General features: G+C 48.2%; 1 protein-coding gene across 6 annotated transcripts in view; it reads left to right on the top strand.

Annotated features, from left to right (window-relative positions):
* PIGQ (phosphatidylinositol glycan anchor biosynthesis class Q) overlaps window positions 1-23,992 on the top strand; it is a 38,534-nt gene extending 14,542 nt beyond the window's left edge. For 2 of the 6 annotated variants that reach the window (XM_053991830.1, XM_053991827.1), the window contains exons 5-11: window positions 3,677-3,803; window positions 4,972-5,125; window positions 7,681-7,792; window positions 10,016-10,096; window positions 11,065-11,179; window positions 15,191-15,252; window positions 19,508-23,992. In XM_053991830.1, the coding sequence (XP_053847805.1) occupies window positions 3,677-3,803; window positions 4,972-5,125; window positions 7,681-7,792; window positions 10,016-10,096; window positions 11,065-11,179; window positions 15,191-15,252; window positions 19,508-19,660 (804 nt within the window). In that variant the 3' untranslated portion in view covers window positions 19,661-23,992. The other 4 variants (XM_053991828.1, XM_053991829.1, XM_053991831.1 and 1 more) reach the window with 4 other exon arrangements.
* Window positions 23,993-24,301: the final 309 nt, after the last annotated feature.

Raw genomic sequence — 24,301 nt, 5'->3', positions numbered from 1 at the left:
CGGGGTTTTTTCCAACCAGCATCTCTCTGGAAGGAAGCAGTGCAGGTGGTTTATTTTGACTCTCAGCACTGCCAGGGTCACAAGCTCAGCCTGCTGCCAGGAGTTCAAGCTGTGTTCCCTGGCCATCCCTTGTCATCCTCTGATAAAATGGATCCCAAATCAGCACTTGGGTGGCAATTGTTGATGCTGCACATGACATCCCTGAGTGCAGCTCCCACTTTCCCAGCGTGGTGAGCTGTACTGTGCTGGCTGTAATAACAAGCTGCTTTTGTTATTCAGTGAGGCAGATGTGATTCAGAGACACCCGGGGAGTAACTGGCAAGGAGCTGTTAGGAAAGACTGATTTTTGAAGCAGACTTTCAAATCCAAAATGGAAAACTTGAATAATCTTCTCTCTGTAGGTGCCCTCACAACTCCTACCTTCCTCCTTCTCTTGATCCCACCAAGCTTCCCAATGGTTGTCCTTGCTTTTGCCTTCCACAGGACAGCCTTCTTTCAGAAATACCTGACTCAAAGCTCTGAACTGGTTTTAAACAGAACTGCTTATAAATTATCTCCTTTTTTTTCCCCCTTTATCTCTTTTATCCTTGCAGATGTCTCTTTTTCCTAAGTTGCAATCTGTTTGAAACAGTTACATATTTGTCATAGATTGTGCCTGCAAAAGCTTTACTGGGGCTTGGAGATAATTGGATGTATGCTCCTAGTCAGTCTTGTTCCACTGATCTATAAACAAAGCAAGCAGAGAGAGCACTTCCTGAAAAATAAATAAAATGGTGTATCTTAGAGCCCCAACCACCTGCAACAGCCACAGGGCAGGTGTGTCTGATAGGGAAGGCTTTGGCTCTGCATGCTCTAACTTGCACCAGATAGAACCCTTAAAGCTGGAAAAGACCTTTAGGATCAAGTCCAACTATCAGCCCAGCACCACTGTGTTCACCACTAGCCCCTGTCCACAAGGGCCCTCAGGGATGGGGACTCCATCACTGCCCCAGGCAGCTGTGCCAGTGCCTGATCACCCTTTCAGTGAAGAAATTTTCTCAATATCCAATGTAAACCTCTGCTAGTGCAACTTGAGGCTGCTTCCCCTTCTCATGTCCCCTTTCCCTGGGAGCAGAGCCAAACCCCTCCTGGCTGTCCTCTTCTGTCAGGAGTTGTGCAGAGCCACAGGGTCCCCCCTGAGCCTCCTTTTCTCCAAGCTGAGCCCCTTTCCAGCTCCCTCAGCTCCTCCTGGTGCTCCTGACCCTTCCCCAGCTCCATTCCCTGGAGCATCACAGTGCCCTGTGTGTCCTTCTCCAGCCATGTCACGTCAGCATTAGTCTTCTGCACATGCAAACCAGGAGGAAGAGCATGACAGGAAAGAGAATATTTCCACAGTGAGCTCATCTAACCCTCGTTAGCACCAGTCTCTCCAGCTGGGTCATGTCCCAGTACCCTGTTATGAAACACTTCCAAACCACTGTATCTGATTTATTAATACGCCCACATTCAGTATTCATGACTGAAGGAGGAGAATCGGACTCACTGTCACCTTTCCTGATTCTGCTTTCTATTGATCACTCCTAAAATATCTGTCTGGAAAACAACCTGCAAGGTTATGCCTCAGGACTCTGTTTTGAGATGTCTTGCCCAGCTAAATAACAGCAAGGTAGGGCACCTTCCCAGGGCTACGTGCCCCTGTCAGGGTTTAGCAGCACCTCTGGGACTGGCAGCCTCCAGAAATACTCCATGCTAAAACTCAGCCTTGCTGAAGGGCTGCTTTCAAGCATTTAAATATTTCATTAAAATCCCCAAATGCTTTTTCTAAGTTACCAATCCAACACTTTAAATATTAAAACCAGTCTATTTATAAAGCAGCAAATGCTTTTCATCCACAGAGGTGAGCTCCATGGGATCCAATCAGTCCTGACTTGCAGTGAGACAGACGGAAAAGGAAGGGAATAGAAAGACAAGAGAAGTTGAAAATGGAACCATTAATTTTGCCACTGCACTAAAAGTAAATGTTTACAAACTCTTTTTGCCAGGATCTGTTGGTTAATAAAGAAAATGGAACCATTCCTTGGAAATATTTTTTTTCATAGGGAAGTTATACACATGAATGATAAGGAAAGTAGGCTACAGTGCATCAGCTTTAGAGAGTGAGGTTTGGTGGTTCTGCACATGGGCAGTTTTCAGTGCCCTTCACTTGCATGGGCTGTAAGTGGGATTTATGGAGAAAAAGGGCTTTTCCTCACAATCTCTGTCCATGTGGGACAGTGTAAGAGGTCACTTCTTCCAGACATTTTCCCCACCTGTTTGCTGAAGGTTATCAGCTCCCTCAGGTCAGAGCTTGGTAACTGGAGCTCAGCAATGGTTTCAGCTCAGGGGAGCAGGGCAGGTGTGAAGTTCTGAGAAGAAAAATCACCCAACTGCAAGGGGAGTGTGGAGAGTGTGGAGTAGTGGAGAGAGAAAATCAAAAAATAACACCAGCCTGGGCTAAAATCACCAGAAGCAGTGAATAGCAGCCCTCAGTGAAGGGTCTGGGGCACACATTTGAGGTAGGGAAGAACAAGCCCAGAGCTGGGATTTGGTTTGTTCTGCAGCAGTGAAGTGACAGCACATGGGCCTGGAGCAGGTCCAGAGAAGGGAACAGAGCTGGGAAGGGGCTGGAGCACCAGGAGGGGCTGAGAAAGGGGCTCAGCCTGGAGAAAAGGAGGCTCAGGGGGGACCTTGTGGCTCTGCACAACTCCTGACAGGAGAGGACAGCCAGGTAACAAGGGACAAGACAGGAGGAAACAGCTTCAAGTTGCATCAGGGGAGGTTTAAATTGGATATTGGGAAAATTCCTTTATGAAAAGGGTGGTCAGGCATTGGAACAGGTTGCCCAGGACAGTGGTGGAGTCACTGGAAGTGTTCAAAAAGCCATCTGGATGTGGCACTTGAGGATGTAGGTTAGTGGTGCACCTGGCAGTATTAGGTTCATAGGACTTGTTGTTAGAGGGCTTTTCCAACCATAATGGTTTTCTCATTCAGTGATGTGGGGAGGACCTCCGTTAGTGTTTTTCCTCAGTGATTCCAAGGCTGCTTTGTTGCTGAGATGCCGTGAAGTACCTGTCCATGAAGCCTGCAGAGAGTGATAAGCAAGATCAGGGCTATTGCCTAGTACACCACAAAGTATCAAGAGAGTTTGTGCATGAAATACATTTATGTAATTGTGTTTTCTACCCTGCTCCAAACAAACACTGTTTATAAAAATTCACTCTCTTTTGACCATTAGTGCACTGCCATCTTCCTCCACTTTTGAAATCCTAACAGCTTTCCCCAAACTCAGCTCTGACTTTTCACCTGACTGTCCCCAGAAGTGGATATGTGCACCAGCATTTGCCATCTATTTCCAGAACTCTCATTACCCCAAGAAATCCCACTGTGCAAACCTTCCAGAGGTGGCCAGAGGTGACATAGTTCCATGGTCCCAGCACAGAGACCACGAAAGCAATTCAGGTTCCTCTCAGTTGTTGTGTTTAATTCAGTGAGGAGTTAATAAAAGTGCATTTCTGATTTAGGTAGTTGTTTGGATTTTTTCACATTGGTTTGAAGGTTGTGGTGGAATACTTGAGGGGGCAGCAGTTACAGTGCACTGGTCCTGTTCAGTGTGATTGCAGTCTTTTCTCTCCATGGCCTGGCTTCCTTGTGTTTGCAGCACGTAGCTGAAGAGCTGCAGGACCTGCTCCAGTGGCTGATGGGAGCACCAGCTGGACTGAAAATGAACCGAGCCTTGGATCAAGTTTTGGGCCGCTTCTTCCTTTATCACATCCATCTTTGGATCAGTAAGTGAAATTGTTTAACTTTCCAGACTCCCTTTTCATCTCTTCCCTCTGAGTGTTTAATGTTTGCCTAGAGGTGAGTAATGAATCAAAATGCACTTCTGCAAGTACAGACTTGTCTGGGAGTCTTCCTGCTGTGGGAACTGAAGCCAAAGTTGGATTCCCACACAAGGAATTCATGCATATTAAATAAAGTGCTGGTTTTGATGCTCTGCAAGAAGTGTGGATGCTGCTGGGGCTTAGTTCCTTGGTGTCACTGGTGGTGAGTGTCCAAGGGAAGGCACTGCTGTGAGGTCTTTTGTAGGGTTTTGTGGTCTTTGCCATGTGAGAGGCAGCTCTAGGGATGAGAAATGTGCAAGGATGCAAGTGCCAGCCCTGTGCTATCACCAACTTCAGCTTAGTGCAATTTTATTATTTCAGTTTCTTCCTTGAAATAACACACTCTTGTTATCCTTGATGGAGGGGTACAGGCATGATGGACATGAACTCCATAGTTATTTTACTGATTTACTTTGCTCACCAGTCAAGTATGGTCTTGTTTCTGTGACTTTGCCCCACTTTGGTAATGAAAGAGACTGTCCATACTGCTGTATTTTACAAAAGCCATATGAAGTGGCTTTTGTGGGAAGAGCAGAAAAACAGGAATAGTTGCAGTAAAGGTTGATGTGTGCAGTTAAAAATGTACTTAAGAACCTGGACACAAATGTAGAAAATTAAATGTTACATCCCTGGAAGTGTTCAAGGCCAGATTGGGTAGGGATTGAAACAACCTGGTCTGGTGGAAGGTGTCCCTGCCCATGGCAGGGGGGTGGCACTAAATCATCTTTAAGGTGCCTTGCAACCCAAACCATGATATGCTAATTCCATGAAATCTCATGAAGAAAGGTGACTGCTGTGTTCAAGCTGTGCACACTCCTCCCCATTCTCCCAGTGCTGCCCCACCTTGGGGCAGAAACTTGGGCAGAAGGAGAGTTTTTTTTGGCCCTCCTAAAGAGAAGATGGCATCTAAAAGAGTTTTCCAGCTTCACTTCTGTGGAGTTGTGTTTTTAGGTTCATGTTTCCATGGCTCTGATTTCTGGAGCAATGTTCTAGGGCAAGGGGAATCAGCCTTTTGAGAGGGTCAAGAGGGAGATGACCCAGTCGAACACTGACCCTCTGCCATGTCCACCAGGCTACATCCACCTGCTGTCCCCCTTCATTGAGATGATCCTGTGGTACGTGGGGCTCTCGGCTTGTCTGGGCCTGACCGTGGCTCTCTGCATCCTCTCCGACATCATTGCACTCCTGACCTTCCATATATACTGCTTCTATGTCTACGGGGCCAGGTGAGTCCCCCTCCCTCTCTGGGCTTTGTTTGGAAACACCTGAGGCTGTGGTGAAGCATTCAGTCCTGGTGTAATTCTCCTGAATTCACAGTTTAACCCACAATAATTTCTTGCAGTCTTTTAAGCCTGTAGAAATGATGGCCACAGTAGTACAAGCAACCCATCTTTAATTTCTCCTCCATTTAGATATTTATCTGTCCTGGTAGTGACCTGGAAAAATGAAACTACATGACAGGCAGAGGACAAGAAAGCAGCTCACCCCATCCCTTTGATTCAGCCTCATAGTACTCTCCTCCATTGCACCCTGCTAGAGATTTGGAGGGGAACTGGAGAACAGGAGGAGGAGAGGGGTACCCCTGTAGTTTTGGAGAAGCCCCAAAATCCCTGTCTCTACTCTGCTTCAGAGGTCCTTGCCTGCACTGTGGAGCACAGGTGGCAGGTTTGGGGTTACAGGAGGTCTGTGACACTATCCTGGTGTCATTGTCTGGAGGGTCTGTGGCCTGAGAGCTGGGCAGAGGCTCTGAATGAGTGCAGGGGGCTTCAGGGCACATCTGGGGCATGTTGGACTTCCTGTGCAAAAGGTGCCCATCACTGTGCTCTGTTCCTGCTCTCCTCTAATTTGTGCTGCACCAAGGAGTCCCACAGGTCACAGGATGAGCTTGCCAGGGAGATGGAGGACAAGAGATAAAGGACCTTTTGCCTTATAAAGTACAGAATGGCCATCATCTTTCCTCAGACTTTACATAGGAAACAACGCAGGAAATAGTAAATCTTTAGGTATGGGTAGTTTAGGGAATGGTTGGAAATATTGAGACATGATTTATGAGCCAGGTCTGTTGTGAGCATAGGCCTTACATCCAGAATCAGTAATGTCAGGAGTGGGAGGTCTTTTCCCAACACCTCTAATTATTGGAATTTCTGTGTTGGTCTGGGAAGAATGGCCTTGCTCATCCTAGTTGTTCAGAGTGGTAGTAGGAAGTAGGAAAAGCATTTTGTCAGCTGATTGCTCTTCCCTGGAGCTGCAGGGAGACAGCCTACCTGTCTTGTGTTTGTCAGAAGTACAGAGTGCACACCTGTGTGCTGTCCCCATGGAGAGCCAGGAAGAGTCAGCAGTCACCCACAGCCAGCACAGCCCCTTGAATTCGTGCAGCTGGCAGGAGGAAGAATTTGCTGGTTCAGGTGCTGGTGGAGCCTGAGATTCCCTTGTGGAGCAAACCACAGAGTGAAACGAGGGCAGGCCTGTGTGTGCAGAGTGAAACCAGGGCAGGTGGGGCAGGTGCCACTGCAGCAACACCTGCTGGGTGTCATGTCAGGGGGTACAGGGAGAGCGTGGCCTTAGTCAGAGCCATGGGCAGGTGTGTGCCAGAACCTGGAGGAGTTGTCCTGGGCTCTCTCCTGCATAGAGATTAGTGCACCAAGCTGTGCCTGCCAGTCTGGAGGCATCCTGCCAATTCCTTGAAGCAGTTGGTGTTCCTCAAACCAGATTTTTCTCTTGGATGAGACTCCTTGCCTCTGCTTTCACATTGCTGCTGTGAAATCTGAGCAGCCTCCACACCTTAGCTGGCCTGGCTTGCCAGTCTGGCTTTTGTAGCTCAGGCTTTCTCAGACTCTATTCTACCCCACACATTGGCCATGTACCCTTTCTTTACATCCCTGTATGTTGGCACTGCTGCCCAGGGCTCTTTGTGCCTCCTCTCCATCCCAAGGGCTCTTTCTTCCTTGATGTTATCCTATAGAGGTGTCTGTTTCCTGCCCCTTGTCACCCCATGTCTCATAGCACCAAGTTCTAAAAGCCTAAGGAAGGGGTGCAATAGAGGCCACCAGATATTTCACTGCTCTCTTCCCACTCTTAAGGATTTTTAGAGCTGTGGGTTACTAGAGAAGCTTCAGGGGCTCCACTCCTCTCCCTTGTATCTCTGCTGGAGAGGCACAGTTGCATTGCATTGACTCAGGTGTGGGGGTAAGGCCTTGGCCAGCCCTGTCTGGAAGGGTTTGAAGGCAGGGGAAGGGACAGATCTGAACTGGGGAGACACAGGTGAGCTTGGGGAAATAGGATTACTGGTTCTTTTCATAGAATCATGGAATAGTTTGGGTTGGAAGACGCCTTAAAGCTCATCTCATTCCAACTCCTGTCATGGGAAGGGACACCTTCCACTATCCCAGATAGCTCCAAGTCCCATCCATCCTGGTCTGGGCCACTTCCAGGGATCCAGAGGCAGCCACAACTTCTCTGGGCACCCTGTGCCAGGGCCTCAGCACCCTTTTGCTGCAGGGAAGGTGCTGCCATGAGGCTGGTGATTGCTGCAGCTCCAGGGCATGGCCTGGCCATTGCCCTCCAGTGGCCCAAAGCTAGCTGCAGTAGCCCCCATGCCAGGGACCAGCCCAGACGGGGTTGACTGAGCCATGAGTATTTATCTGCATCATTCCCAGTGTATTTCTTTTGCCACTCCTGGCTCTGCAGGTGGGTGAGTAGGCGTGGGGCTGTGCTGGTGACAGCTGGGTGGTGCTGGAGCTGGCAGCTGCCAGCCGTGCTGCAGAGTCTTCTCTTTGCTCAGGCTCTACTGCCTGAAGATCTATGGCCTGTCCTCTCTGTGGCGCCTGTTCCGGGGCAAGAAGTGGAACGTGCTGCGGCAGCGGGTGGATTCCTGCTCCTATGACCTGGACCAGGTAGTGCCACAGCCCTGGGCACACCCCAGGGCACTGCCCTTGATGATGCCCTCCCATCCTGCTCTGACTGATACTGGGACACAGACACCTTTGTGGTGCCCAGAACAAGGACATACCCCAGCACTCTGAGCCCATGGCTCTTCTGCTGCCTTACAGCACTCCTTGACTGCCCTGCAGCACCCCTTCATTGCCCTGCCCTCCTTCCCTGCCCTCCAACACCCCTTCCTTACCTGCAGCAGTCCTTCCCTTCCCTATACCACTTCCATTCCCTGCACCCCTTCCCTTCCCTGCAGCGCCTCTTCCCTGCCCTGCACCCCTTCCTTGCACCCCTTCCCTACCCTGCACTCTATCCATGCTCTCCAGCATCCCATCCCATCCCATCCCACCCCACCCCACCCTACCCCATCCCACCCCATCCCACCCCACCCCATCCCATCCCATCCCATCCCATCCCATCCCATCCCATCCCATCCCATCCCATCCCATCCCATCCCATCCCATCCCATCCCATCCCATCCCTTCCTTTCCCTTTGCCCTTCTGTACCCTCCAGCACCCCTTCCCTTGTTCAGAGGACCAAACTGTGACAAGTGCAGAGCTGCCCTGAGCACGTGCCAGGCACTGGGCGAGCTGCAGCGGCTGCTGCAGGTGCCGGAGTTCCTGAGCCTGGAGTGGGAATGGGGGAGGGATGGAGGCAGTTGGAAATGTGGTGCCCAACAGTGTTGCCACAGTAACAGCCGTGGCAGCGTTTCTATTAAAAGGCCCCATTTCATTCAAGTTGTGCTGGAGCCTGGCCCACACACTCTCACTCAGGCAGAGGCAATTTTTTGTGAAGTGCTGTAAGCTCTTTTTAGTTTCTGAAATGCCATGCAAAAGTCCAGCAGAGCCTGGACTGCTGCAGGCCAGCAGCTGCAAACATCACTGAAATAATACAATAATATTTGGAAAGTTGCAGGGTCAGCTCCTCTCTCTATTACAACAGATAACCTTGAGCTTCTTGCACCACAGCTGAGAGCAGGTTTTCTGTTTCTTTGGTGATTAAAAGCCTCAGTGCCAGGTTTGCATCAGGGCTCATTCCCTGTGTACTTTGAGGAGAATTGGTTTGGCACTTGAGGCTTCATCCTGCTGCTCTGGAGACCAGTGGGAATTGTGTCGCTGGCTGGGTAGGAAGAGACATTCAAAGCAGACCTTAAAAGACTTTTGGAGGTTTAAACAACTGCAGTGGTGTGACAGAAGAAGAGAGAAACAACTGCTGCAAGGAGAATGGATTGGGTTGTGATCTATTCCTGGTTATATCCCTAAAGCTGTGATGATGATCCACCTCTGTGCCGTGGCTGCTGGGTTGTTTTCTTTCATGATATCCCACAGCCGTGGTCCCTTTCTGCAGAAGTTGCAGTGCCCTATGCTCCTGTGGTCTCTTTGATCTGGAAGTGGTGACTGGAAATAGAAGAGTCAGGTCCCTGTTTGGTATAAATCTGAATTCTCCCACTTGGAATTATTTAGACCTACGCCAACTGGGCTGGCCCAGAATAAAAATAACTTTTTCTGTGGGCAGTGAAGCTAATGACACCTGCTTCCTTAAGGAATTTTTTCCTTCATCCTCTAGATATTGCTCCCCAACTCCAGCTTCTTTCTTTCTCCCACCTTCCCACTGAGCAAGAGGCAGAATTCCTGTGGCTGGACAGCTCAGCCATTTGCTGCTTTGGGGAATGTTTATCACCCAAATTCTGTCAGGTTTGCACCAGGTGCCTGCACTGCTAAAACAAAGAGAAACATAAGTACTTCTCAATTCTTACCAGAATTACCATTTAAATTACCACTTCTTTGTTATTTTCAACATTTTTCTGGTAAAATCTGATCAATGGTTCTAAAACTTTTAGGGACAGAGAGTGGAAAAATTGCAAGATCACATAAGTCTAGTTTCCTAAGGAAGCTGGCCTGAGATGGGAAATCTTGAATGTTGTCTGTAAAAGAAAAATGCTGTCAGGATCCAGCTTTTATTTATCTTTCCAAATGTACTCCCGTAATAAGGAGATTTGAAGAAGGCCCAGTGAGAGGAGAAATACTGAAAATATCCAAGGTAACAGCATTATTCACATAGACAAGATAAAAACACATTAAGGAGTCCTGCAAACTTCCATTGCCTCAGAGTCTCCTATTTTTTATTTGTAATGTATTTTATTTTGCCATTGCTCTGCTCATGATTGTGTTTCCTTTTCTCCTAGTTATTTATTGGCACTTTGCTGTTCACAATCCTGCTGTTCCTGCTGCCTACAACTGCACTGTATTATTTGGTGTTTACCCTGGTAAGATTTAATCCTTGAAACAAGTCAAACATTCTAAAACACTTCTGAGGTAGTAAGAAGTGGTTTCCTAGACATTTATGGTCATCCATAAAGAAAATAAAAATGTGGGTGTCTTAGGAAGGATTCTCACACAGCTCATGTTTGTGTTTTTCCAAAGGGAATTCCCAGCAAATCCTGGCCAGCAGGACAAACTGTTCCCCTTCCTTTCTCTCAGAAGTTTATATGTTTCCATCCACATCTGCAGTGATGGCCTCTCTAGTCTGATCCAGAACTTTTTTTTCAGGGAATTAACTTGCTGAATTAAATGCTTTCAGCAAAGCTTTCCTCAGAGGTTTGGACTTCTTTATTTTTCTTTTCTTCCCCCAATATGACCAGTCCTCTCCATGGTCTGCCTGGAGCCAAATTTTCCACAGACAGTGGCCATCACATGCTTTCAGCATCTTTTTTGAGCCCTCTCTTTTCAGATGAGCTTGGAGCAGAAAATAACTGCAGTGTAACAAAAGGAGGTGCTTTAGTCAGGGACAGAAAGCACAGAGCAGGAAGCTCATTTCTGCCTGCTCTGCTCTTGTTTAAACTCTACAAGGGGTTTCTTCAGGCTGAAATGAGTTGTTGCAGCTCACTGTTGGAGAGAGGAGAATTTACATTCATTGGTACACAGTGATGGAATTGACTCAAAGTGGGGGAACATGGGCTTCCTTTTAAACTGTGGCTCTTGAAAGTAGAATAGTTCTCATGTCCTTGCTGGTCACAGCATCTCCAGCTGTAGGAGCTCCATTTGAGTTACCCCTTAAACCAGATTGCTGAGGACCCTTACGCAGGGTCTGGATGCTCAGCACTTCCAGACATCACACCCACTTTGGGAGGTCTTAGTTTAGCAGACAGCAGTGTTAGATCCAAGCTCAGCTCAGGAATTTGCAAGTGTTTCATCTCCTGTTTCCTGAGATGTTCTGTTAAATTGGTTTTTGTAGCTCCGGTTGCTGGTGGTGATTGTGCAGGGCCTCATACACTTGCTGGTGGACCTGATTGACTCCCTGCCTCTTTATTCCCTCATCCTTCGCCTCTGCAGATCCTACAGGCTCGCAGGTGAGTCCCTCAGCTCTGCCCCTGCAGCACTTCAAGCATTTTGCATTATGTGCTTGATTTTGGTGCACTGGGTCACTCCTGAATTGAGGATGCAGTGCGGGTGGGAAATACCCCGAGGCTCGAGTTGTGCAGGTTTCCCTGCTGTGAACCAATTCCTGCAAGGAGCAGGATGAGGATGTCAATGGAGTGAAATCTGAACCTGAAGCAGAATCAGGAGCACCTTTAGAAAGCCCTTGGCCACTAAAAATTGCATCCAAACAAGCACCATTTAAACGAGTTCATCTTTTATTCCAATTCCAGACTACCAGGTCAGGTAAAACTTCTGTGAGTCAAACATGGCATGGAGCTGTGCCAAGGAAGGTTTAGATTGGATATCAGGAAAGGCTCTTCCCCCAGAGGGTGCTGGGCACTGCCCAGGCTCCCCAGGGAATGGGCACGGCTCTGAGGCTGCCAGAGCTCCAGGAGCGTTTGGACAATGATCTCAGGGATGCCCAGGGAGGGATTGTTGGGGGGTTTGTGCAGAGCCAGGAGCTGGACTGGATGATCCCTGTGGGTCCCTTCCCACTCAGGATATTCCATGATTCTGTGAAACAGGCTCATAACTTTGGGTATTTGGGCTCTTAAACAAGCCAAATCACAAAAATACTTGGAATATCAGCTGTTCCAAAGAGTTGGATCTGCAGTGGTTGCAAATCAATGGAGCTCTTTCAATTCTATGCTGACTTTGACTGACTGAAGCCCTGGTGTTTGGATGAATTTCAAAGCTCTGGGCAGAGTTCAGATAATAATTCCCTTTTTGAGACTAATCTGTCACCATTTTGAAACCAGTCATTGTTTTTTCACTTTGGGTAACCATAAACCATGGCTGGCACCAGGGTCAGGACTCATTTTGGAATGCCTTTGACTGTCCACAGCTATGGTTGATCTAGTTACAGTCAAGCACATCTAAATTATTATCTCCCATGCTTTTAAAGAGCATGCAGCAGGAATTTAGCATAGAAGAAAGAGCTTGATCATCAGTAAACCAAGGCCAGTCATCAAAGGCAGAGGAAGCTCAAGGCAACCTCAGCAGCTTTGTCTGCTGGAGCACTGCCAGGCTCAGCTTTGGGAAGGTAGAGCCGAGCTGTGTTACCAACTCTGTTGCTTTTCCATGGCCGCCTTCAGCAGGTTCCTATGAATTTCCTGGCAGAAACACCTTAAACCCTTCAGGGCTGTCTTCGGGAACAGGAGATGCTGCTGAAGAAAACTGACCCAGTAATGGGCAGGATGTAGGGCAGGAGGAAGTCTTGGTGCCACTGAGAGGTTTAAGACCATGAATTCCTTTAGGTTATGTAAGGCCACAGGTTACTTCTCCTTATTCCTGTTCAGCCACATCTCTGCTGCAGGAAACAAGCCCCCACCCAAGCAGGGGATTGACTTCTCAGCTATGTTCCTTAACTGGCACTGCAGTGCCCTGGTGTCTGTGAGAGGAAGAGGCATCGCTGAGCATTTCTGCAGCCTTTGTTCCTGCCCCAGCGCAAAACCATGGCATGGCAACAGGAACAGATGGAGCAGTTGACTCCAACTCAAAGGACTTGAGAGAGTACAAATCACATGGTGTCCTCACTGCTGAGGTGCTGCCTCCCTTGTCAGACTCAGAACTTGGAGAAAACATCGTCTGGCAGGTGTTAGGGCAGCTGATTTTACAGGCACCATCAGGGTGGTTCTACCAACATGAATGGATAGTTTTTGCTGGTAGGAAGGGGGTTGAGTTCAACTCAGTTCAGTTGTGGCATGTGGCCTCCAAGTTCTTTGACTCAGTGTCCAAACTGACAAAATACTCCACTGATGAAGCCCAGGCCAGGGGTATGTGAGTGATCCATCCATACACCAGAAACTAAATGCATTTTTTCTTTCCAGACATCCAAAGTGAAATATTTATGACTTCTATGACTTTTTTTATCTAGATCACAGCTGATGTCCTCTGTGCAAGAGTTCTGTGCCCCAGCTCAAGGGGTGCCACCTTGGTTGGGATGTGGATTCACAGCATGAAAAAAGAACAGCAGGGGTTTCAGGGGTTTCAGACTGTCCACACACAAGTTACCAGCATTGTTTGATTGTGAACAGGCCAGCTCATTTTTCCTGTACTTCCCTTTCCCAACATTCACAGTGGAAATGTTGGAACAGGTTTTGTCATAGTCCTGTAGGACCTGCCACAATTGCTGGAGTACAAACTCTCACTTGAGTGTGTTGTCATGTGAAACAAAGCAAATGAATTCATGTCCTGACCTCCCCTGTGCCATTGCTGATGCCTTTGTACAGGAAAAGCAAACCCCCCAAGCTCTGGAGCTGGCTGGAAGTCATGGAATAGTTTGGGGTTCTGTGCTGGAGTGATCTGCAGGAGCCTGAGCCTTCCTGCTCTTCCAGTGAGGAGGGAACTGCTCAGAGTCCTGCAGTCATCTGCAGGTCATTCTAAAATGAATTTATAGCCTTTTTGTGCTCATATTTTCTTAGAAGTTTAACACTCTTGAGCAATTAAATAATCTAATTAAGAAAGTGTTGGCTTGCAGCTTTAGAAGGGAGGTGTGTGGCCAGGACCTACAGAACCAGCATTTGCTGGGATAATGGACTGTTCCTGGAGTAAGACTCCAGAGTGCCCAACCACATATCTGAACCTTCAGTGCCTGCTTGTTTCTGTCTCTCTCTCTGACAAAGTCTGCCAGAAAAGTAGTTCCTGGAATGGCTTAGACACTTCCTTCATAGCCAAAGCTCTGTGAATCACATTGAGCACTTTGGTCATCCAGCACATTTGCTTGTTGAGGCCCAGGGTACTCAAACATCTATTTCAAGCCACTGGGGAAGTCCCTCTATCAATATAATCCAGCAAAATGCAGATAAATCCCTCCTGTCCTGGACAGAAAAAGTTTTATGATTTGGGGAGAGAGTTTAAAGCAGAGCTGTGTGTTAGAGAAGAGCATTCTATCCAGGAGTGAACTGTATGATTTTAATTAATTCAAAGCTTGAGGAAAAAGAGAAAACATTTTGGTTTTTTTCAGTGTTCAAGAGTCATAGAGATACTGCAGCAATGGCACTTACAATGGTGAGGAGTTTTATTCTGTTTGTGCTCCTGTCAGTGTTTGATCTGTGCCTTAGTCTTCTCTCATCTTCTTACCTGCAGGAAAGAATAACAGGGCATGCTTGGCTGGAACAGGTTTGCAGAGATGGATTGGTGATTTTATTTCTGTGAAGTAATTTAACATCTTTGTAAGAAAAATTCCTCTCTGGTCCAAGCTGTTACCTTTGAAACATTGTATTAAATCTGTGTGTGCACTGTGTCACCCGTGGCATCCAAAATCTTTCCTATTTATCTTTACAGTACTGGCAATGAGGCAAATCCAAGAGGAAATAGGAAAGTGGCAGGTTTGATGGGGTTAGCCTCTTAAAAACATGTGGATGCTGGGATTAATGGTCAGGGATTGCTTTGAAATGTTTTAAGGCCTCCAGGTCAGCCACTTCCTTCCCTCAGCCTGAAAGAGGGACAGATTTGCACGTGCTCTGTCCACATGAGCACAAATTAAAGACAGGCTCTCTGTCTGCTGCTAACATGGAGTTCCCATTCTGATAGAAATTTGGGAAAATTTGAAGGTTTTTCCAGTCCCTCTATCATCTTCAGGTCTAGCTGGCTGATTTCTAGTCTTTGTGCTTGCTCTAGGACTGAGTTTTCGAGGTGAGAGGGATTACTTTTAATGGAGCTGTGTCATTAGGCTTAAAGCATTTTAGAGACAATACATCTTCCTGTTGAAAATGGGGAATGTTCCCAAATCCAGAAAGGTTGAAGACAGTTTCTAGGGAACCAGTGCTCAGCTAACAGCACTGGGCAGCAAATTCATGGTCTGTGCTCCAGACATTGAACCATGGAACATCCTGAGTGGGAAAGGACCACAGGGATCATCGAGTCCAACTCCTGGCCCTGCACAGAACACCCCAACAATCCCACCATGGGTTTGCTTTCCTTGTTTTGTGTTTTTGCAGCTGGAGTAAAGTTCAGAGTCCTTGAGCAGCAGGATGGAAAACCTTTACGTCTCCTTATGCAGGTAAGGCCCCCGTGCCTTCCCCCAAAGTGTGACCAGCCCATCTGTGCTGCTCCCACTGAAAGGCTCCACTTCAACATTATCAGCTGTAAAATGCTGAAACAAGGGAAATAATCTCGTGTTGCTGTGGCTGGCTAGCGTTTTCTGTGCTTTTTGGTGCCCTGCTTGTGTCCTGTGTTTGGAGGAAGTGCAGTGCCCTGGATGGTGTGAAGAGAAATGTAGAAGAAGGGGAGTAGGAGAAACACAGAGCTGTGTTACTTCTGGGATTAAGACCTCATGCCATTATCACCTCCTGGCTCTGTGCAGCTTCATGTGATAATTGCTGAACACTGGGAGAAGCAAAAGAAGGCAGTTAAACCATCCAGAATGAAGCAGCAGGAAAAGCTCTTCCCCTCCAGTGGTGCTGGAAAGCCTTGGCTGCTCCATGAGGCCAGCAGGACGAGAGGCTGGGCAAGATGAGCGAGGAAAGGGCCTCCTGCTTTTCTCCAGGATTGCCCTGGTGAGGGGTATGGGCAAAGCTTACCTGTGCTTTTGTAACCCCCCACTCCCACGCTCTGGCATCTAGATACTAAAGGAAATTATCTTCTGAAAAGAAACGAGGTGTTGGCAGCAGGGAAGTTCTACTTACACTTTCAGGAGTGAAATTTCCATCTCCTGACCCAGCAGAAACACAGCCATGTCCCAGGGAGGCTTTTCTTGCTCTCTGCATCCTAAAGAGGAGAGGCTGCCAGTAGTGCATAACACTTATAAAAGCACTTGGACACTGGGGGAGTGTGTGGGAAGGATTTAACTGCAGCTTCCAGTCCTTTTGCTTTTTCTACCACCAGTCCCACTCTAATTCAACAAAGGTCAGGCTAGCAGGGAACCAGCAAATCAGCTAGTAGCAATTCTAGGGGGAATCCCTTCTACAGATGTCTTCTAGGGCAAAACTAGCATTCTCTAGGCCAGCTGTCTTCCCAGCTCCTGCCTTTCGGTAGGATAGTGGTGTAAGAACCAAAATCTGCCATTCTCTGTGGCCAGGAGATTCCAGAAAAAGGAAACCAGACACCAGAGATGAGGCATAGGAGCTGCTAAGCAGAGGCTTTGGCATCAGTATGTGTGAGAGATGAGGTGGATGGAGTCTCCAGAGGGAAAAGACCATGACTTAAAGAGCAAAGGCAGTGAGTCATATGACTGTGATGAATTTTCCTTGGACCACTGCAGGAAGATCCATTTTCTATCTGAAATATAGCACAAGTCATCACCTCAAGAGGTAGAAGTGCTGCTGTAGATGTCTGTTCCAGCCTTCTGTTCCAATAATAATGAGCAGACAGTCAGAAAAGGCACTTTTTTGCTCTCTTTGTGGTGATGGAAATGAAAAATGGGCTTGTGTCAGAAATCCTGCTGAATATCCCACTTTCTGACAGGCTTTTGGAGAAGGTAATCTAAAAAAAACTATTTTTAAGTGAAACTCTTATTTATTGTATGCAGTGATGTGCCCTTCTTGAGAATCTGCAGTGGCTTTCCCCCTCTCTGTGTGGAAGCCCTCTAGGAGCAGTGCCTGGTGGAAGTCAGGCTGGATGCATGGACCTACACCCAAAATAATTGCAGCTGTAGGTGATAGTCTGAGCTGTCCTGTGGGGCACTGGGAATGGATTAGAAATCAATAATGCTGGCTTTGAGCATTCCCAAGCAGCTCCTCGTTCAGCCAAGGGATTATCTTTGATTTTTAAGATAGTGCCTCTGAAATGCAAAGTCCAGACCCAAAGTCCAGAGGGGGGCAGAGGATGGGGGATGATATTTCCATTTCAAATGCTACTTAATATTCTTCAGGAAGTCTTACATAGGTCAGTATTTTCATTAGTGTTTAAAGTAATTTCTTTTGGTGCACAAGAAGAAATATTTCTGGCAGTGTGGCTCAACAGAACTGATAGCCCATGGAGAAAACTGGCTTTAAGCTGAAGGAGGGCAGGTCTGGAGTAGATATTAGGAAAAAATTCTTCCCTGTGAGGGTGCTGAGGCCCTGGCACAGGGTGCCCAGAGAAGCTGTGGCTGCCCCTGGATCCCTGGCAGTGTCCAAGGCCGGGCTGGGCAGGGCTTGGAGCAGCCTGGGATAGTGAAAGGTGTCCCTGCCCATGGCAGGGATGGAACAAGATGGGCTTTAAGGTTCCTTCCAACCCAAACAGTCTGAGATTCTGGGATTCTAGATCACAATGAGTTTGATCCATTCATGTACCTTCTGCTGAAAGTCTTCTCCAGCAATTGCTTTCGAAAGGGTTAAACAGCAGAGGAAGGGAAAAGGGAACAGCTCCATTAGGATGGATATTCCAGCAGGGTTTATTATATCTTTGACCTACAGAACTTTCATAAGGGGAACAAATATTGCCTCTTCACTAATAATGAGTTTTGCCTGTTTGCTTCCATTTATACCGGGAGAGGCAGGGACGTGAATTGCTCTGGGTATAAGAAGCCCTGGTTATTACAGTGGCCAGAGCTACCCCTGGGTATCACCACTCTACCCAGAGGTGCTTCTCAACCAGAAATGTTTTGTGCAGGCCTTCCAGCCCACACAGCTAATAGCCAAAGGAGCACATGCTGTGTCTCTCCCTTGTAGAGCAGCAGTTCCTGTCCTACTCCCCCAGCATGTTTGCACTTCAGACACTCTGCTTTGCCTACAGCTGAGGAAATGGGCAGAAATTAGTTACACAGGTTTTACAGCTGTTAGTGCTGGGAATAGGTTTCTTTGGCCTCCCCCCCCCCCTCCGTTTATTCTAATTTTCCCTGCAAGCTGCTGCCCTGGCCTTTTTCCTAAACTTCCTATGGATGCTTCTGTGTACAGCCATTTCCCCCTTCTCTTGAGCAATCTTGTACTTTGAAACTAATTTGACAAAGATCTCTAGGATTAGTTCTAATGAACTCTTAGCTCAGCCCTGCTTTCCAAGAGTTCCATTTCTGTAGGCACTGGGGGTTCATCCCTCACCACTCCATGAGCTCCAAGCAGTTAGTGGACAAAAAAAAAAAAAAAAAAATTCAGCTTTGACCAAGTAGTGACTCTGTGCATGGGTTTGCTGTCTCTCTTTTCTTTTGTGGCTGGATTCTGTGCTGTGAATTACAGTCTCCTTTCCCAGATCTGCTTGGTTGGTTCCAGCAGAGCTGAACCCTTTTATTAGAGAAGGATGTCCTTCCATTTCTCTCTACTGACCAAGCTTTCCCTGCCTCTGTAAGTCCCCACCCCATGGCATCTCTCATGGTCTGTGCTCTGAGCACCACCATTTCTGTGCCATCTTTTTTGGTCCTTTGGAGGCTGTGCTGTGCATCCTTTTCAGGCATCAGGTCTTGGCCACACTGGATCCATCCTGTGGACTTCACCTGTATCCCTACCCTGAATGCTTCACTGGGATGAGCATTTCCAAGGTCTGACATGCTTCTGTCACCCCTTGTACAGTAAATGTGTCTGTTCACATCCCTGTCTTCAAAAGGTCAATGCAGCAACTGGGGACCATGAGCAGAACTTTTGTAGGCACAGACTTGGGGTGGTGATTGAAGTCAAATTAAAAAAAATTAACTCAGCCAAGGAGACTTAATTGAAAATGGTAATGAGGAGCTCTGTGTGTGATCCTGTTGTGCTGGGACTTGGTTCCACTGAGTGGTTTCGAGTGATACCAGGTTTAATTTAACACACAGCTGTGGGCTGAGAGCTGTAACAGGTACAGCTAAACTGGTCTATTCCAGAGGAGCTCCTGGAGTCCCCGTGCATCCCCAGTGCAGTACTAGATGTAGATTTAAATTGGATATTAGGAAACATTTCTTCACGGGAAGGGTGGTGAGATGCTGGCACTGCTGCCCAGGGCGGTGGTGGAATCACCATCCCTGGAGATGTTCACAGGCAGTGTGGATGTGACATTTGGGGACATGGGTTAGTGGTGGCTTTGGCAGTGCTGGGTTAAGGGTTGGACTCGATGATCTTAAAGGTCTTTTCCAAATGAAAAAATTCCATGGCTCTGTGATTCTGCTGCTGTCTGCTGTCTCTCCAGCCACTGTCCCCTCTACTCTGGTGTGTAACACACTCCCCTCTCATTCCCCCAGCTCTCGTGCTGGTTCTTGTCTGCCCCTCTGCTTGGGAATGATTCTAGTAACACCCCTTGCCAAGCTCAATTTGTTCATGTTGGGGGATGTTGAAGAAGGATAAACAGCCTAAGCAAACCAGGGAGGGATTCTGATGCTGTGTGAGGAGCAGGACTGATGCTTCCCTTGCTGCTGTCCCTCTTTCCCCACACAGATCAACCCCCTCTCCTACGGAGGTGTGGTCCAGACGTACAGACTGCCCACCTACAGCTGCTATCCCAGGGACTCCTGGGCATCTCTCTGCAAGAAACTGTTCCTTGGAGAGCTCATCTACCCTTGGAAACACAAAGGAGACAAGCAGAACTAAAGACAGTGAAAGAACTTAGGAACTTGACCTGAAAAACATACCGACTCCTAATGCTTTGGGACCAAAGGCTGCTCAGAGCCAGCAACTGCTCCATCCCTTTAAATAGATTTTGGTAACATAGGAAGGGCTGAATTTTTAAAGGCAAGTATTTTTAAACATTATTTTTCAACTTTCTCTTCCCCTACACTGTGTTTGTTATTATGCTAATGATTATTTTGGAAGCAAAAGGTTAAACCAAGTCAGTGCCTCATGAAACCAGCGCTCAGTGTCATGGAGGGAGCAGCTCCCAAATGGTTTGGTGATGAATTTCTTCTTCCATGTCAGCTCACAGGGCCATAGCAAATCAATCCCTCCAGGTGGTTCAGAGCCACAGTGCTGTGGTGCCTTTGGCCAGAGCATGTTTTGGACCTTTTATGCTTCAGCCTTCAAGCCAGCTGATCAAAACCATGTGGAGAATCAGCTCGTGGAGTCCTATACTGAAAACTGAACAGCTGGGTGTCTGAGTGCATGTGATCTATTAATTTCTTTTGAGGAGGGCTTGTACTCACCCTCACTGCAGCACCAGAGGAGGTGTTGTAAGAGCAAGGCTGAAGGCCCAGAAGCACAGACTGTTTTACCATGATCTGTGATTTCTCTTAGGAGAGTAGTTTGCTTTGCATACATTTCCAAAGTGCGTGAGTGCTTGGCTTTCCATGTCCTGGTCTCATTTTGGTGTGTCTCTCTTGGAAAGGGTGCCTGTGCACTGGAGGATGTCCCACTAGGCATGCAGTGGTTGTGTCAAATTTAAATACAGTCCTTACCCAAAATGCACTTCCTCCAGCTCTCCTCATTCCTCTGCCCCAGCTCAATCAAGGAGTCAGTGTCACAACTGTATCCTGCTTTTTGCACTGGCAGATGAGGGCTGTGCTGGATCCGTTCCCTTTTTCCCTGGCTGGCCAAGGAACCAAGGATGGAGAAGGAAGAGGAGAAGGTGTGGTGGCTGCAGTGCCCAGCCCTTCTCTGGATGGCTGCCTTTGTATTCCAGTGGGCATTGGCAGGGCAAGGTGCCCTGGAGCTTTAGGAGCCTTCAGTCAGCACTCCCAGCAAGAGGGTCAGAGTTTCCTACCCCAGCCCTGTGTCTCATCCATGTGCTGGCAGCTGTCACAGAAGAGAAGGATTATGCCCCTGCTGCTTTAGGACATCCCTGGCCAGATGTATTTGGGTTGTCTGGAGCTGCTAAAAGCCCCCCATTGTGCAGTCATTGCCTCTACAGGCGTAGCCTGAGCAGGAGAAAAAGAAGCTCTGCAGGCAGGTGCATGGTCCAGACATTCCTTAGCAGGCAAAGCTCCAAGGCCTTTGAGTTTCTTAGGGACATGTGAGGGAGGCAGGATTACATGGGCACTACATGATGCCCTGTCACCTTGAGCCAGGGCAAATCACTGGGGAAAGCCAGTGTGGCAAAGCTCCCCTCACCATCTGCCACTGCAGGCTCTGGCTGGGACATCCCTGCTTGCAGAAACTGCAGAGAGCTTGTTCATTGATGATCCATGCTTAAAACTCCTGTGCAGCATCTTCTTGTCTTGGAACAATCACTACCTGAGAAATTCTCTGCACTCCAGGTGGGAATAACTGCAGGCTGTGGTGCATTTAGTGGATGAATGGTCTAAATAACATTTTCAGTTCGGCTGAAGTCAGAGTCATGAGCCCCATCCTCACCTGGCACCGAGCAGAGCAGGTTTACACCTTACCTCCCTCTCATCTTTCCTGTGGAGCTCCTAAATTATATCCCCTGGTTCCTCCCACGCCTGCACAGTTCAGTTTGCTGACTGCTGTGAGAAACTTTGTTATTTTTGGTCTTGTGAAAGTAATGTTTCTAATATCCTGGCTTTTAAAATCTTCCTGTGGGACCAGACAGTTCATGATGGTCCTAATCGTGGTCCTTTGAGTTCGAATGCCATGATAGCTCCAGCGACAGCACAGAGCCATGAAAACCAGTAACTCTGACCTTCCTATTGGGAACCTGCCAGATGTATCAGATGTTCCAGTGTTGGGTTTGTTTACTAAGGGCTGATACTGACTCTGGGGTGGGGAAATACCAAACCAAGAAAAAGCTCCTCCTCAAACCTGAGATCCTGAGTCTTCTGCAACAGAGAACCTTGAGCAGCCCAGCTGGGCAGTGTCAGCTCCTTGTGGTTGCAGGTCTCCTGTGTCACCCAGAGCAGGTGCCTGAGCTGCCTCTCTGCTCCTTGCACTGGGTGTTCTCCTTGCCTGCAAAGGTATCTGAGCATCTGAGTTGCTTCTGCTGGATGTTTGCCACGTCTCTCCTTTTCCTTTCCAGTCCCTGCTGTGAAAGATTCTTCCCCCACCCTTTTCCGACTCTGTGCAGAGGCATTACAACAGTGTAGCAGACATCCTGCTCAAGAGCACTTGACCTTATGTCATCTCTCTAATTAGAAGTTAGGATCAGCCTCATCTTCCACAGCAGAACAGACTGGCCCAGTGCTGGCATTTCCTCAGGGAAGAGGCTGCTGGTAAGGCTCTGGCTCTGATTTATCCTCAGATCCATATTATCCAGAGCAGCCCTTGGATGAGAAGTAGTTAAAAATTCCAGATCTCCATTCCTACCACACACCCCTTATAGCAGGCAGCAAGCAGGCTTTGCCAGCCATCAGTCAAAGACTCTAGTCTTACAGACTCTTTTAAATTTCCTTATTATTATTTCTCCCACCTTTTGGTTCCCAGTGCTGCCACAAACCCCCTCTTTACTTAGGCAGGGGGTTTGTGAAGGAAAAAGTGATTCACTGTGTGAAAAACTCTGTCCTTGAGAGAAATTCTGCCTTGGAGAAATACTTTCTTCCCCTAACCAGGACAACACGTGACGATGCTGAAAGGAAACCTCAGTAATTACACTGCACTGAAGGCACTGGTTATGGGTTTGGGAGTTTTCCCTGATGCTGCAGCTGGACTGTGCCCCGTTCAGGCCCACACAAAGTCTCTTGCACAAACGTACAACCCATATGTTGACTTCCAGTAGTGTAAGGCAGGAAAATCTGCATTTCACCCTGCAGAGAATGAGCTGCTTTCCTTCTGCCTCGTGCTGCCTCTTCCTGCTGCTCCAACACCATCTTCTTGCTTAACTCTAGCTCTCAGTGATTTACCCTTTATGCTTAGACCTGCTGGTGACACCATGACAGGAAACTGGTCCATCTCCTGCTCATGTGGGGTCACCCAAGACTGGTGGCCCAGGACCATGTCCAGATGGTTTTGGGATATCTCTAAGGATGGCAACTCCAACCCCTCCCTGGACAACCTGTGCCAGTGATTGATCACACCCAGGGTGAAAAGGTGTTCCCTGCTCTCGGGCAGGGTTTGATGTGTTTCAGTTCACGTCCCTTGTCCTTGTGTGGTGCAGAGCTCAGCAACACCGTAACTCAGATTGCCTCAGTGAATGTGAGCATTAGCAGTCCTGTGTCATCTCTGCTGCTGTTCCCCCTCTTCAGGCACTGCTCAGCAGCCCCTTTGCCTTTTGGGGGCTAAAGCCTTGGTTAGGGGGGTGCCTGTGCATTGACTCAGATCCCTTATCTGCTCCTTGGTCCTTTTCTGGAGTTGGCAGCAGAGAGCACTTTCTCTCCAGCCACACTCCAGTCTGTGCTGAGCTCACAGTGGGAGCTCTGGGGGCTTGAGCAGCAGAACCCCAAACCTGGCAGTGTCCAGGTCTGCAGGGTTAGGGAACAGCCTAGAGTGTGGAGCCCTGGGGCTCTGCAGGGTGAGTGTGCTGTGCACACACAGGGGACAGGTCTGGATCTCAGCTGATCTTCCACATGACAGGAGGCCACAGGGCTTCCCAGCTGTATTGGGAGTTTTGGGTGCAGGATAAACATGTTCAGAGCAATCCAAGCCCCCTCTGGGCAGCTGATCTGCCTTCCTGGATGAGAACAGAGTGCCCACCACCTTTGCCTCTGGCTCACCATTTTGCATTAGGAGTTGCTGCAAGAGTCTGTCACCTTTGGCTCCAGCCCTTATCCACGCCTGGGCCTCAAACCAGGAATGCTCAGATTCCCCGTTTACCATCTCAGCAAGCTAAATACAAGGTGTGTTCTTGCACTGATGAGTGCTGCAGGTGACAGAACACCCCCCTGCATTCCCAGGCAGGTACTGGAGCTGGGAACAGTGGAGGTGTTTGGAGGAAGCTGCAGAACCCAGGCCCAGCTCAGGGCAGGGACAGACTGCAGCTCCTCTGCCATCCACTGTTATTTAACATCTGGAACTGGGGAAGTTTGTGAGAACTTCACAGCTCTTGTAATCAATCCTCCTCACAGTGTTTTCTGGTTTTGAGTAAAGTATTATAAAAGAGCACTGACTCATTGAGAGTTTCATTAAAAGTGTGTGAGTGTTTGTGAGTGAGGTTTGGCAAGGAAGTTAAAACCCACTGTGCATTTCTCCTTCCCTCATGTGAGCCACCAGGCATTCAGCAGGAGCAAAATGCTCCCACAGCAGTGACACAGTGTTTGTTTTAAATGTCACCACTAACCCCAGCTGAAGGTGACTTCCTTCCCACTGCAGCCCTGATGTGAAACACAGCCTGGTGATGTGGAACACAGGCCAGTCCCATGCACCAGTCCAGGAACAAGCCCTGGCTCAGGAGCCACACTGGCTTCAGGC

The sequence above is a fragment of the Vidua macroura genome, chromosome 16 (genome assembly GCF_024509145.1).
Source record: "Vidua macroura isolate BioBank_ID:100142 chromosome 16, ASM2450914v1, whole genome shotgun sequence".
NCBI lineage: Eukaryota > Metazoa > Chordata > Aves > Passeriformes > Viduidae > Vidua > Vidua macroura.
This window is presented reverse-complemented; position numbering and strand designations above follow the sequence as displayed.